Below are 16,405 nucleotides of genomic sequence, written 5' to 3'. Positions count from 1 at the left end.
ACCGTGCGGATCCGGCTAAGAATAGTTCCGCCCCCTTATCTTCCCAGGGGTGTCGTAAAAGGCGACAGGGGGATTTTAAGCGCAAACATCCAGCGACTTACCCGATTGGTAGCGGGCAATCTACCAACAAAAGCATTCCCAAGGAGGGTTGACGTCAGGCAGGCGGCCGGTCGTAAAACTTTGCCAAAACCTTCACAGCTATGAATACGAGGGCATATGATGAGAATGATAGGACTAGGGCGTACCCTGTAGGCGACGCGCAGGTGCAGCACCCGGCACCTGTGGGAAATGGGTTAGGGTTGTCGCATCAGGAACGGGTGCGACGTAAGACGCGAGTTCGTGAAGTAAGAATGAGGTATGCTAGTTGGAATGTAGGGACGATGACTGGAAGAGCAAGAGAAATAGCGGATGTATGTAAGAAACGAAGGATAAATGTGGCATGTTTGCAAGAGACGAAATGGAAAGGAACAAGAGGTAGAGAGATTGGTGAAGGATATAAATTCTTATATAGTGGGAGTGATGGAAGAAAGAATGGAGTTGGGATTATGCTAGATAGTGAGTTGAAAAAATATGTGACGGATGTAAGACGAGTGAATGATAGGCTGATGCTAGTGAAATTAATAAAAGATGATTTGATTATTAATGTTGTTAGTGCATATGCCCCACAATCTGGATGTGATAGAAGTATGAAAGAGAAGTTTTGGGTTGAGTTTGACTTGCTGATGATGGATATTCCTGACTCAGAAGAGATATATGTGGGTGCAGACTTCAATGGGCATGTAGGACAAAGGAATGATAGATATGAAAGAGTGCATGGAGGATATGGGTTTGGTACTAGAAATGAGGAAGGTGAAATGTTGTTGGAAGCTGCTTTGGCGTTTGATCTAGCAATAGCTAACACATTTTTCACTAAACGCAAGGAACATCTTATAACATACAAAAGTGGAAACTGCAACACCCAGGTGGATTATTTTTTGATCCGACGACATAAAATTACTTCTGTTAAAAACTGCAAAATTATCCCGGGTGAATCCTTAGCTCCTCAACACCGTTTATTAGTATTGGACTCTAAGCATTACATACGCAAACAAACAAGCAATTCCAAACCGGTCCCGAGAATAAAATGGCATATGATTGGGAACACAGAATGTGGTGAAAAATTTAGAAAACAAGTAGTAGATAAAATGATAGAAATGAAAGATTTGAGTGGACGAACGGTGAATGAATGTTGGAATGAAATGGCTGAGTGCATAAGGAATGTGGCAAAAAGTGTGTTTGGAATGTCAACGGGAAAGAAAATTAAAGATAAAGAAACTTGGTGGTGGAGCGACGACGTTCAAAAAGCGCTTAAAGAAAAGAAAAAGACCTTTAAGAAATTCCAGAACACAGATTTCCCAGATTTGGTGACGAAAGAGAAGTTAAAAACAGCATATAAAGAGAGCAAGAGGGCAGCAAAAAAGGCTGTAGCTATTGCCAGGGCCAAGGCACAGGATGCTTTGTATGAGTCACTAGAAAGACCTGAAGGACAAAAACACCAAGCAAGAGAGAAGGATGGAAGAGATTTTAACCACATTAAGTGCGTGAAAGATAGTGCTGGAAGAGTGTTAACAAATGATGAGGAAATAAGAGATAGATGGAAGAGGTATTTTGAAAGGTTGATGAATGAAGAGAATGACTGGAGTGGTGAACTGCAAAATGTTCCAATAAATACTGGGGTAGTAAGGGAAATAAGTATGCAAGAAGTACGAAAGGCTGTACAAGATATGAAGAATGGAAAATCTATTGGACCAGATGGTATTCCAATAGAAGTGTGGAAGTTTCTGAAAGCAGATGGATGCACGTGGCTGACTTTATTCTTCAATAAATTGTTTCAAGAAGAGGCCATGCCTGACGAGTGGTGCAAAAGTTCACTCGTGCCTGTATTTAAGAGCAAAGGTGACATACAGGTATGCGACAATTATAGAGGAATAAAGCTCATGTCACATAGTATGAAAGCTTGGGAGAAAGTGATAGCGAGAAGAATGAGAGATGAGAGTGAGGTATCACAAAACCAATTCGGGTTCATGCCGGGACGCAGTACAACGGACGCCATTTTTTGCCTGCGCCAATTGTGCGAAAAATATCGCCGTGCAAGTAAAAATGTGCACATGGTGTTTGTTGATTTAGAAAAAGCGTATGATAGGGTTCCCCGTGAGGTTTTGTGGTGGAGCATGAAAGTGAAAGGAGTGCCAGGGAAATACCAACGGCTTGTTCGAGCTATGTACGGTAGAGCTAGTACGTACGTACGCTCCGCAGCTGGCGATAGCGACGAGTTCAGTGTGGCGGTAGGCTTACACCAGGGATCAGCTTTAAGCCCTTACCTGTTCATCCTAATAATGGATGCCCTAACATCGGACATACAGGAAGAGGCGCCTTGGTGTATGCTGTTCGCCGACGACATTGTTCTCGTTGGAGAGGAAGGGCCTGAGATACAGAGGAGATTGGCAAAATGGAAAGAAAGGTTGGAAAACGTGGGTTTGAAGATCAGTCGAACAAAAACCAAGCACATGTTTTGTGATTTTGGTGGTTCTTCAGACTTCACGCCAATCGCCTTAGATGGTGTATCCCTGCCAGTCTGCTCCGACTTCAAGTACCTCGGCTCTATACTCCAGAACGACGGCAACATAGACCGGGACGTCACAAATCGAATAAACGCTGGTTGGATGAAATGGCGACAGGTCTCTGCAACAGCATGCGATCGTAGAATGCCCCTTCAGCTCAAGGGTAAAATTTACAAAACGATCATTAGACCTGTCGTGCTGTATGGATCTGAGTGTTGGGCGACGAAAGTTAAGCATGAAAGAGGAGTGCATGCGGCAGAGATGCGAATGTTGAGATGGATGTGTGGAGTGACAAGAATGGATAAGATAAAGAATGAGTATATCAGAGGAAGTTTGAAAGTGGCCCCGGTAAACAACAAATTAAGGAGCAGACGGTTAGCGTGGTATGGACATGTGATGCGTAGAGAGAAGATGCATGTGACTAGGAGATGTATGGAAATGGTAGTGCAAGGTAGAGGGGGAAGAGGTCGACCGAAGAAGACATGGATGGAGTGTGTGAATGACGATATGAGAGAGAGAGGAGTGAGTGTTGAGATGACGGCTGATAGAAGAGAATGGAAGAGAAAAATTAGCTGTGCCGACCCCACATAGTGGGATAAGGTGGAGAAAAAGAGAAAAGAGATTTTTATTTATTTATTGCCCGTGTAAGTTGACGAGCATACGGCCTACCTGATGTAGAGGTATTACCGTAGCTCATGGACGTCAGCAATGTAAATTGTACAATATATGAATAAGAGTCGGCATCCCAGATCAGCCTGTAGCTATACATTTTTTGTTTTGGTACCTGACTTTAGGAATTAATTGAACGGAAAAAGCCGTTTAATGCATTGATGACTGAAGGTTGGGAACAACGCGTAGGCGATTTGAGAGATACGGTGCCCCAACAAAATTTAATTGTACCAATTCTATGGCCATCATGTTTAGTACTTTTATAAAAAAATATTTATACATTTGCTATTTTTAAATGTTTACGTAATTTTATCTATAGTACCATGTTATTTTTAATAGGTTTGCGGTAATGGAGGGCCGCCCCTAAATATTTCCTGCTAACAAGTATTGATGACCACGCCCAGGGTGTCATTAACAAATTAGGATTTTTCCACTCACCGGGCGGTACCTGCAGATTCTTGTAACAAGGGCCCGAACAAAAAGCGCATAGCTCACAGTTCCGAGATAAATACAACTCGTATCCCGATTTTTTCGTCGGCATAAATATTGTTTTTTCATAGATGTAACGGCTTTAAGCCGACACGTCGACGTTCGATTCTGAGAAGTAGAGATGTCGCGGCGCCGGCCGGGACTCTCGCTAATAAATATAAGCTTGCTTGGGAAATATTATGTTACTCGACTTGGAATTTTTTTGGGAGAATGCGTGCGGCGGCGGCGCGTTCGCCTTTGCCCACTCGAGCCCTTGTAATGGGCCAGATTTTGCTATCTCCGAACGATAACGTAATTCAATGGAAATATTTCGTTGAAAAAACACTTAGCTATTTGATTATTAACGAAATTTTAATAAGTACGTTAAACTGGTTACATGACAGTAGTCTGGGCATCGTGAATACATATTATTATAATCGTTCACTTTGAGATATGATGTTGGAGTATCATTTGTATGCTAGCCTACTTATCCTTAAAATGCCGCGCAAATGATTTATAACAAGACGATGGATTGCCTCAACTACTGATTATTCCTTGATTTTTTTGTAAAATCATTTGAGGAATACTTTATCGTGAAAATTGCTCGTTAGCGTTTTTTGTTTTGTAAATCGGTGTACGCAGGCATTGCATGTTTCGCCGTAGTGTATTATTCGAAGTTTCAGTATCATTAGATTGCTTCGGAACTGAATTACGCAGGACGGTAGTACGATAAATTTATTATTGTACTAAATGGATGACCGAGCCATAGTCATCAGAACTTGAAGGTCGTCGCCCGCCTCGTGTCATGTCAAGTTATAATGACTCGCGGCAGAAGTAGGCAGGATGATAGTTTCTTTAATGACTGAAGGTTTACTGGTGGTCCTGAGACCTTACAATTTCACCAGAACAGATGGGCGAGCAAAGGCTCAGCCAAAGGGAGAGGTGAGATTTGCTAATAGCTGCCCGAGCGCCTCCGAAGGAGACCTAACAACTCAAGAGCAGCTGCTTCGCGAATGAACCTACTCCCGGATCGGAACGATAAGGCGATTATCATGACGGATAACGTTATCGAAGTAACGTTCCGACGCTGACTTCATGTGTTTTCGGATCGACTCGAGGTCCAGGTCGTCGTGTAAGTCGACGTTCTTCATGAACCACGGAGTTCCCACGGCTAATCTGAAAAAACGAGATTGTAGGAATTGGACGGTGTCTATGTGTGTGCGGGCCGCGTGAGCGAATACCTACCACACTCGCGTAAGTCATGACAGGCCTTATGCAAGTTTTGTAAAGTGTCACCTTGTTCCGAAGGGACATTTTACCCCGCTTACAGATCATGGGGTAGAGTCTGCCGAGAATAAACGCGGCACGGTCGCGGACTGATTTTATATGTGGGCGGAATGTCATGGATGCATCCAGGGTGACACCCAGGTACTTGATCTTCTTGGCCCAGGGTATGAGTTGGCCGAAGAGGGCGATCGGGGTTGTGCGATTCCTCCTCCTAATTCGGGATGAAATTAGTGTGGAATTTCTCCTTTGAAATAGCACCGCAGTACTTTTCCCTAGGTTGATGTCTACGCGCCATTTTCGGAACCACATTCCTAGGGCTACGGCTGCGCTCTGGATTTTCTCGCGATTAGGGACTTGTTTCTACTTGAATAGTAAACAGCCGTGTCGTCAGCGAATAAAGCTAACTGGGTCGGCGGCGACCGGGGAATATCGTAGACGAATAAACTAAATAGGAGCGGCGAGAGGACGGAGTTCTGCGAGACTCCAGCCGTGAGCGGTTGCGGGGAGGAGCGGGTTCCTTCGACTCGATAGGATGGTAGTACTTACCCATGTGGACACATAATACATATGCGCCACCAGTGCATATTACGCCTTACAAAGTAGTAAACGCTCATGGGACGAGCAAATCTAATGAATTGTTTGTCTTTTTGACTAGTCTAATGGAGATTCTAGTATGAGCTCAAGATCCGGTAATTATTTAAAAACAAGTTACCTATAGGGTCGTTCATTCATAATCGCAAAAAAGTATACATAGCTACTTCTCCATCATCTATCCATAGTAGTATCTACTGTTTAATTTATTTTCGATTGGAAATTGCGTGGTACTGATAGATTTCAAAAGGACATATCCAACCACAATTCTGCATATTTTTGCTGCGAAGCGATGCGTTTTGTTAGTCGTTATTGGAAGGCAATGAAGGTCTCTGACCCGCGTCTGAAGGTCAGCGGCGGCATTCTCGTTGAAGTGTCCCAGGCCTACCGAGGTTGGTCATAATTTCGTCTTCCCATGGATAATATTACAAGTTTAGTTATCGTACGACCGGCGCTTATTGAACAAAACTGCGCTTGCACCGGATGTCGTCCGTATTGATTAAAACGCCGCAAGTCATTGATCAAACTAAAAATAAGATTTATTAATGGACTCTTGGTTCAAAACTAATTGGTTCAATTCCGTTCATAAATTCATACATATATTTTGCTCTTCCATGTGAGTAGTATCCGAAACGACTAGGTACCACCATTCCCTCAATTTTTGCCATGAAGCAGTTATTCGTTCTGTTTCGTTTTTGAAGGATGATTCAGCGGCTATTGTATAAAATTGTGATTTCGAACTCATATGTCAGTGTGATTTTCAGCATCAAATTGTGTAGTCTATTGTTTCCGATAACCGCTTAGTCGGGTATTCGCTCAAGTCGGCCATGAGCTCTTCCGCCCATCAAGTACAATAAAGAAAGCGATTACATTTTTTTGTAATAATTGCCTCGAAATGTTTGTTAACGCTTCCTTAGTTAAATGACAGACCTAAATAAGTACCTTTTGTTGAACAAAGCATGCTAACGGACGATTTTAAGATGGTTTCTCCGTTGCACAGAGCTATATAACTGTAAAAATAATTTGTTTATGATTTTTAAAGCTAAAGCAAAGCTACCTTAAAATATTCTATTAAGTTCGTTTATTTATTTCTAGCTTACGCTAAAATTTTATGTAGATATTATAAGGGAGGTAATAAATTAATCTTTGTAATTTGCATATTATAAATCAAGTTTAATTGAATTCTATTCTTAATTAGTCTGTGTTCGGTTCTAGCTTACATAAGAATCTTTCTCCTCGAATTCCGAACATGAGCCGCGACCTACGACGTTACTGAACCGGGCCCATGTGTGCGTTCGGCGTTCGTTTATTGACACGTATCATCACGTACGCCTGGCTTAGTGCACTCACACAGTCACATTTCTGGGAAGACGTTCCATTCATAATTTTAACAACCACTCATTATACTCAGCTCGGAACGAGATGGGAAATATAGCCCTAAGGAATTAAAAAAAAAACCTTATCAACTCAATGCGGCGTGTTTGTGTCTACTTGGTACAATAAAATTATATTCTTTGAGTGTATTCAACGCCGTCTATATCGCTTCGAATTCCAATCTAGCACGCGCAATCTTTAATTTTATTTTCTGTTTTCGGTACTAGGAGCACACATTAGTACATTATTAATTAAGATACGAATAACACAGAAATATCTCCTACTCAAACGAGAAAACCAATTGAGCTATCATCAAAGTAGAATTCGATGTATTTATCGTCTAAGCAGTTTTGTCATTACTTCGTGTGTGGTACGCGGAGGTGCATTCCTTCATTATCTTTCCTCTCCAATACATATACAAAGGCGTGCAGATAAATGGAATGCGATTAATGAATAATGAACAAAAGATTCATTTCATAATGCTCAATGTACCCGTATTACCTGGCTTGAAGCCTTTGGTAACTGACGCCTTCACACTAAAGTATAAATAAAGACAAAAGTGTTTTGTGTTTAAATTACGGATGTTTCTACTATCCCAAAAATGATTTAAGTACATACATATATGAATTATTATTATACTATACCAAACTAGAAAATTCAAAGTAGTTTTAGTGTAGTAAAATCAAAATAGTAACACCGATTTTTAGACTTTGATTTGCGAGACTTCCATTAAAGTTAAGTATGACAGTCCCCCAACATTCCTGAACAACAAAGCCATACATCTACGACTAAAAATAAAACCTTCTTCGAAAAACGTACATATATATATATTCATTTTACTACAGAAAGGTCAGAAAAGTTTCTGCCGGGGCCCTATGATACCTTTTTTCCAAGTGCTATTGATAAAAACTTGGCGTCCCATTAACAATAAGATCAAAACTAGCCGCGCGCCACAATGGCCAGTGAGCCCAGATCAGCCTCCGACCGCTCCGGAGATGCTTCCAGGAATCGTGCCCTTTTAAAAGATTCAACTCATGATGGACCAGAATTTGTTGGCGAACTAGTATTTCTACATCACCCACTTCGGTCTTGAAGCTCGGTACATATTAGGTCTACTTTGACTACGCAATGTTTGTTAACAAAAACAAATATTCCTGTTAAGTACTGTAAATATCTTCTTCTATCTATATATATAAAAATGAATTGCTATTCGTTAGTCTCGCTAAAATCGAGAACGGCTGGACCGATTTAGCTAATTTTGGTCTTGAATTATTCGTGGAAGTCCAGAGAATGCTTAAAAGGTAGATAAATATGAAAATGCTTGGAATTAAATAAAAATAATAATTTTGTTTTACCTTTGATGTGTCCCCCGTCGGACAGATTCCTTTTGTTTTAAGTTTATTTTAAACAAAAGCTTAGGTCTTTTATTTATCGATTGAGGCACTACGAAGTCTGCCGGGCTAGCTAGTTTCTTATAAAGTTCGAAGCGTTAAATTAACGTGTTTTAAATGAATGCAAACGTGATATCACCAAAACGTATCAATTCATTTCCTGTGAAGACTATAAATAACCTGTTGCTATGGAACTCTTCATGTACACAATGTGTCTTTTGTGAAAAGCGGTAGTGTTGACGCAAAAAATCATGACAACTACACAAAGGTAATAAGATGATTTGATGCGGCCATTAGTGAATACCACCCGACTGCTCCCACGCTCAATTGTGTACTTGGGGTTTGTTGTAGCAGCGCCCAATAACTTTATGTTAAATAAAAAAACTATTTGATGTTCACAATTCATCGGTTGACCCGAGATTATTGGACATCCAGAAGAGTTTGGTAGACAAAAACTATTGCTTTTTTTTTAAAATGGCTTAATGGGCATTGTAACGTTGCGTGGTTCATATCCCATGCCATGGCGGGACGGTGAAGCGGTCTTATCAAACCGTTATCAAACGCCTGACAAAGTTTAAAAAAAAATTATTTCCAGATCATCTCCAGATTAAAACAAAACGTTTCTATGAAACTATACTAAAGTAAAAGTATTTTTTTTAAGTTGATCGTAAGTAACGACAAAGGAGTCTTGGTAGTCTTCACCGACAGGGTGAGACCCCCCGCGAGCCACGGTTTATTAATAACGAATGCGCTCTAATGTTTCATGTGGTATTAGAATTGTCTAATACCACATGAAACATTAGTAATAAATTCTTTCATTGGTAATAAATTCCAAATAACGGGTTTCGTGCATTTACTTGTTAAAATTAACACATACCACAAATGGCTTTTAATTAGGAGCTAAAATGGAAAACATATTTACGATATCGCGTCGCCATAACGGTTTATGTTTAACTGAATACAAATTTCGATTTTGTTCCCCCGATGAACGAGCTGAAACTTAAAGGACACGAGACTATTTTAGTTGAGAAAGTTTATGTGTGTTGTAATAATGTAAACGCAATACATACACATATGTATGTGTAATATAACGTATGGTATAGCTAACAAGATTCCTTGTGACTATGCAAACACTTGTGCGTGCCCGTAAAATTTATAACACAAACATACATACCTACATACTATGTATATTACGCCGTGGCGCTCGTCGGAAACGTTGCCTTCTTATTTCTTTACGTGTTTGTATGCATGCACGCACATAACAACATCTCTCTAGAAACTCTAGATCGTTGTTTTTCATTTCCGAGATTATCATGTTCATTTTATGAACAGTGATGTCGACCCTATTTTTTAAATAAAAATTTATGTTCCTTCCAAAGTCTAGAATAACCGGATACTACCTACGAAACGGTTCTAAATTGACCGGGTCAGAAACCATTCTTTCTGGTGAGACTAATTTTCTGTTTCGCAAAAAGCTAACCTAGAAACAGCAGTTGCTTATTTTTTAAAGATTAGAAATTAGCTCACTGTCCACTACGTTCCTCCACTTTTTCCACTTTAGGGGCCTCAATTGTGCTACGTAAGTATAACAGCCGTCCCATCCTTCGAATCTGAGTGCATGTTTGGTTTATTCCCCTTTGGGTTCACAGTACCACAAGTACGGAACAAGGTGAAACTTTACAAAACTTGCATAAGGCCCGTCATGACTTACGCTAGTGTGGCGTTCGCTCACGCGGCCCGCACACATATAGACACCTCCAACCCCTACAGTCCCGCTTTTGCAGGTTAGCCGTTTACCAGTGAATTCTGTGCACCGTATGCACACCGGTCGCGGTAGGGAGCCATATAATATGGTTCTAGTCGCTCTCCAGCCTACCCCCGAGGGTAAGAAAATCTTTAACACACAGACCGCCTGTAGGCTCTCTGGTATCGCTGTCGAAGCCCCCCATAAAAAAGGCACTCCTAGCCAGTGCCATAACTGTCAATTGTACGGGCACTCTTCTCGTAACTGTCACGCGCGCCCCCGATGCGTCAAATGTTTAGGCGATCACGCCACGGCCCTATGCACTCGCGATCAAAAAACCGCGACGGAACCGCCTAGCTGCGTCCTGTGTCGAACACAGGGTCACCCCGCAAATTACCGCGGATGCCCCCGAGCCCCGAAAATAAATCGCCGCGTCGCCCGCCAAAACCGCCTCCGAGCTTCCGGCCCAGACATCAAAGCCTCGGCACCCTCTGCGTCGCAGGCTAAGCCAGTGTTCGTTCCGGCGGCGGTGCCCAGTGTCTGGGCCTGGGCGAAACCGCTGCCGTACACGAACACGGCTACAACTCCCTCATCCGCGATTCGTCCCGCCCCCGCGACTTGTCCCTCTCCCGCGACTTGCCCTCCGACCGCGTCCGAAAATCTCGCTTTAGCGATCGACTTCTTTCAGTCGATCAACTTTGAGCGCGTTAACGCTTTGGGCGACGCCATTCGCGCTGCCTCCACTGCACAACACTTTATCGCCGTTGTGCAGGAATACGCCGACGTATACGCGTCATTAAATACGTACGTCCTCCCCTCACTCCGCCGGTAATCAATGGCGTATATAAGTAGAATAAAGCCCCTATCCGTAACGATAGGATTTTTTAACGCTTACGGTCTCGCAAATCAACGTGATCAGGTTTCTGACTTTTTGCGTGACCATCAAATTTATATCTTTTTAGTGCAGGAGACCCTACTTAAGCCCGCGCGCCGTGACCCTAAAATCGCGAACTATAACATGGTCAGGAACGACAGGCTCTCTGCCCGTGGTGGTGGTACCGTCATTTACTATAGAAGAGCCCTGCATTGCGTCCCGCTCGATCCTCCCGCGCTCGCTAATATCGAAGCATCAGTGTGCCGAATCTCACTGACGGGACACGCGCCGATCGTTATCGCGTCCGTTTATCTTCCACCGGATAAGATCGTTCTAAGCAGTGATATCGATGCGCTGCTCGGTATGGGGAGCTCTGTCATTCTGGCGGGCGATCTAAATTGTAAACACATCAGGTGGAACTCACACACCACAACCCCGAATGGCAGGCGGCTTGACGCGTTAGTCGATGATCTCGCCTTCGATATCGTCGCTCCGCTAACCCCGACTCACTACCCGCTAAATATCGCGCATCGCCCGGATATACTCGACATAGCGTTATTAAAAAACGTAACTCTGCGCTTACACTCGATCGAAGTAGTTTCAGAGTTAGATTCAGACCACCGTCCCGTCGTTATGAAGCTCGGTCGCGCCCCCGATTCCGTTCCCGTCACGAGGACTGTGGTGGATTGGCACACGCTGGGCATCAGCCTGGCTGAATCTGATTCACCATCGCTCCCATTTAACCCGGACTCTACCCCGTCTCCTCAGGATACCGCTGAAGCCATAGACATCTTAACGTCACACATCACCTCGACATTAGATAGGTCATCGAAACAAGTTGTAGCGGAGGACTTCCTTCACCGCTTCAAATTGTCCGACGATATTAGGGAACTCCTTAGAGCTAAGAACGCCTCGATACGCGCCTACGACAGGTATCCTACCGCGGAAAATCGTATTCGAATGCGTGCCCTACAACGCGACGTAAAGTCTCGCATCGCCGAAGTCCGAGATGCCTGATGGTCTGATTTCTTAGAAGGACTCGCGCCCTCCCAAAGGTCTTACTACCGCTTAGCTCGTACTCTCAAATCGGATACGGTAGTAACTATGCCCCCCCTCGTAGCCCCCTCAGGCCCACTCGCGGCGTTCGATGATGACGAAAAAGTAGAGCTGCTGGCCGATACATTGCAAACCCAGTGCACGCCCAGCACTCAATCCGTGGACCCTGTTCATGTAGAATTAGTAGACAGTGAGGTAGAACGCAGAGCCTCCTTGCTACCCTCGGATGCGTGACCACCCGTCACCCCGATGGAAGTTAAAGACTTGATCAAAGACCTACGTCCTCGCAAGGCTCCCGGTTCCGACGGTATATCCAACCGCGTTATTAAACTTCTACCCGTCCAACTCATCGTGGTGTTGGCATCTATTTTCAATGCCGCTATGACGAACTGTATCTTTCCCGCGGTGTGGAAAGAAGCGGACGTTATCGGCATACATAAACCCGGTAAACCAAAAAATCATCCGACGAGCTACCGCCCGATTAGCCTCCTCATGTCTCTAGGCAAACTGTATGAGCGTCTGCTCTACAAACGCCTCAGAGACTTCGTCTCATCCAAGGGCATTCTCATCGATGAACAATTCGAATTCCGTACAAATCACTCATGCGTCCAACAGGTGCACCGCCTCACGGAGCACATTCTTGTGGGGCTCAATCGACCAAAACCGTTATACACGGGAGCTCTCTTCTTCGACGTCGCAAAAGCGTTCGACAAAGTCTGGCACAACGGTTTGATTTTCAAACTATTCAACATGGGCGTGCCGGATAGTTTCGTGCTCATCATACGGGACTTCTTAACGAACCGCTCTTTTCGATATCGAGTCGAGGGAACCCGCTCCTCCCCGCGACCTCTCACAGCTGGAGTCCCGCAAGGCTCTGTCCTCTCACCCCTCCTATTTAGCTTATTCGTCAACGATATTCCCCGGTCGCCGCCGACCCAGTTAGCCTTATTCGCCGACGACACGACTGTTTACTATTCCAGTAGAAACAAGTCCCTAATCGCGAAGAAGCTTCAGAGCGCAGCCCTAGCCCTAGGACAGTGGTTCCGAAAATGGCGCATAGACATCAACCCAGCGAAAAGTACTGCGGTGCTATTTCAGAGGGGAAGCTCCACACGGATTTCCTCCCGGATTAGGAGGAGGAATCTCACACCCCCGATTACTCTCTTTAGACAACCTATACCCTGGGCCAGGAAGGTCAAGTACCTGGGCGTTACCCTGGATGCATCGATGACATTCCGCCCGCATATAAAACAGTCCGTGACCGTGCCGCCTTTATTCTCGGTAGACTCTACCTCATGATCTGTAAGCGGAGTAAAATGTCCCTTCGGAACAAGGTGACACTTTACAAAACTTGCATAAGGCCCGTCATGACTTACGCGAGTGTGGTGTTCGCTCACGCGGCCCGCACACACATAGACACCCTCCAATCTCTACAATCCCGCTTTTGCAGGTTAGCCGTCAGAGCTCCGTGGTTCGTGAGGAACGTTGACCTACACGATGACCTGGACCTCGAATCTATCCAGAAATACATGAAGTCAGCGTCGGAACGGTACTTCGATAAGGCTATGCGTCATGATAATCGCCTTATCGTTGCCGCCGCTGACTACTCCCCGAATCCTGATCACGCAGGAGCCAGTCACCGTCGACGCCCTAGACACGTCCTTACGGATCCATCAGATACAATAACTTTTGCATTAGACGCCTTCAGCTCTAACACTAGGAGCAGGCTTAGGGACCACGGTAACCGTACTCGTCGAACTCGACAAAGAGTTCGCCGTGCAACCTAACCCATGAATCAGCTCGCTGAGTTTCTCGCCGGATCTTCTCAGCGGGTCGCGATTCCGATCTGGTAGTAGTTTCATTCGCGAAGCAGCTACTCTTGAGCTGTTAGGTCTGCTTAGGAGGCGGTCGGGTAGCTGTTAGCAAATCCCACCCCTCCTGGCTGAGCCTTTGCTCGCCCACCTGTCCTGGTGAAACTGGAAAGGCCTCCGGGCCACCAGTAATCCTTCAATCATAAAAAAAAAAGGTTAGCCGTAGGAGCTTCGTGGTTCGTGAGGAAGTTGACCTACACGACGACCTGGGCCTCAAATCGATCCGGAAATACACGAAGTCAGCGTCGGAACGGTACTTCGATAAGGCTATGCGTCATAATAATCGCCTAATCGTTGCCGCCGCTAACTACTCCTCGAATCCTGATCACGCAGGAGCCAGTCACCGTCGACGCCCTAGACACGTTCTTACGGATCCATCAGATCCAATAATCTTTGCATTAGACGCCTTTAGCTCTAACACTAGGAGCAGGCTTAGGGACCTCGGTAACCGTACTCGTCGAACTCGACAAAGAGTTCGCCGTGCAACCTAGCCCATGCATCAGCTCGCTGACTTTCTCCCCGGGTCTTCTCAGTGGGTTGCGATTCCGATCCGGTAGTAGATTCATTCGCGTTAGTTGCTCTTGAGTTGTTGGGTCTCCTTCGGTGGCGCTCGGGCAGCTGTTAGCAAATGCCACCCCTCCTGGCTGAGCATTTGCTCGCCCACCTGTCCTGGTGGAAAGGCGTCCGGGCCACCAATAATACTTCAATCATAAAAAAGTACCACAAGTAAATACCATTGGAGTAAGAACACAAAGACGTCACTGTCCGGTGAATCGGTCAACCAGCCTGCGCTAATCAAAACTCTCACCAACCCACAATCAACATTTAAAAAAAACACAACTGACACAGGAAACTTCTTTATTACAAGTAATTTGATCTAAATTTGAAATGAACTATTTGTAAAGTTCAACAGTTTCCGATAAACAAGGCTTTCAAATATTTGTCTGCAAATAAAATTTCGATAGGTTAAAATTACATATCGTTGCCTAATACCGTACACGTATATCAATGGTTTATCGTTACATTTTGACCCATGCAACCAAATGCCGGCCAAATGATAACCACATGAGAAACTGACACCGCGTCCATCGATGGGAACTAGGCGATGGTTTTTACATGGACATTGATAATGCGAGTCCAGTAAAATCAAGATTATTTTACGTAAAGTCGATCAGTTGCCGCCGAAGAGTCTCCAGCCAGCCATATATTTGTCAGTTTCATTTATCATTGTCAATAAGCTACGTCTGTTCCCACGATAGTAATCTGAATACCGTATAAACGTTTGATTTACACGTCCTAGGAAAGAATGCAATTCCGCGAATAGCGTACCTACGTATTGCACATAATGTTCATAACTTTCACAACTTTCACACCTTTCGTAGAGTTTATTGTTATTTGACTAAATTGTACATAGAGAAAAATACCGTTTATAAATATATGAGTCTGCGATCCACTTATCGATCACCGGAACTCATTTTAAGTCATAACATGTAAGTTTCAACTGTACTATAGCAAAGGCAGTTCCTGTTTTTTCAAAAAAGCAATGCTGTGCTCTCTCCTTCAGGCTAAACACATGAATATTTCGTGAGAGAATATTTTTTTACTCCTTTCGAAGACATAGGTACCACATGGCACAATTTATGGTGGGTGGTTATTATCGCTCATTGACAAAAGCATAGACTGGAGACTCCTTGACTCCTTACAAATCATGTCTGATGAATACACGCTATAACCCTAATTTGATGTTAATTTTATTATTATCATTGCTTCATAGACAAACTCGTAAGCCAGCGTCATGTAGGTACGTATTTTTCGGTAAATCATGCCATAATGCAAATCAAGGTATAGTTGTAAAACTGAACAGGAGTAAACCGGTCGAAAGCATTATTAGACAGTGAATACTGTCTTAAAATAATTGGATAAACCAAATTTTGTAGTTTTAAGAATTGGATTAATTAATTGATCAGGATATAAGCATACAACGAAACTTTAAAATTATTCTTATATTTTACTTTTAGACGCTGAATTGAAACTTCTCCATTCAGTGGTCCCACGCTAAGATTTCCTGTATTATGTAAATGTTAATATCCAGAATCTCAAAGATATAACAAAGAAACCAACAAAGACCCGCAATCGAACCCGGAAACTATAGTAAATTAGTCAAGGCTGCCAACTGCAAATGGGTAATCGATAAAATAATCACAAACCAAAAATCCTATTCTATCTGTTTATTACGTTACTATCCTGTGGAACTGTTTACATTCTAATTTAAAGCCCATATTGATAATTTAGATAGTTTTGTGTTACAGCTGTGTTACACAATAATCACATAATTATAAATCCCACTCTACAATGTCTGGAACTAATGCTCCGACAATAACTGTAGCGAATGCATGACACGTGACCACTATTTGCCGCCGTAAAAGTATCAGCACACAACCAATTATAACATTTACTTTATGTTCCAATTGAGTCATTTC

The 16,405-nt window shown here is 43.5% G+C and overlaps 1 protein-coding gene across 1 annotated transcript; it reads left to right on the top strand.

Annotated features, from left to right (window-relative positions):
- Nucleotides 1-200: 200 nt before the first annotated feature.
- LOC114240883 (LINE-1 retrotransposable element ORF2 protein) lies at nt 201-10,169 on the top strand. The gene is made up of 2 exons (XM_089732544.1): nt 201-2,697; nt 10,030-10,169. The coding sequence occupies exons 1-2, from the start codon at nt 201-203 to the stop codon at nt 10,167-10,169; spliced, it is 2,637 nt and encodes an 878-aa protein (XP_089588670.1).
- The last annotated feature ends 6,236 nt before the right edge of the window (nt 10,170-16,405 follow it).

Source organism: Bombyx mandarina, chromosome 13 (genome assembly GCF_030267445.1).
Source record: "Bombyx mandarina strain Sakado chromosome 13, ASM3026744v2".
NCBI classification, from domain to species: Eukaryota; Metazoa; Arthropoda; class Insecta; order Lepidoptera; family Bombycidae; genus Bombyx; species Bombyx mandarina.
This window is presented reverse-complemented; position numbering and strand designations above follow the sequence as displayed.

Bases quoted from the DNA above. Each gene is read 5' to 3' on its own strand.
- LOC114240883 (XM_089732544.1), top strand. From the start codon at position 201: ATGAATACGAGGGCATATGATGAGAATGATAGGACTAGGGCGTACCCT. The intron at 2,698-10,029 runs GTTGGATGAAAT...TTGGGTTCACAG, and splicing joins CACAAATCGAATAAACGCTG to TACCACAAGTACGGAACAAG.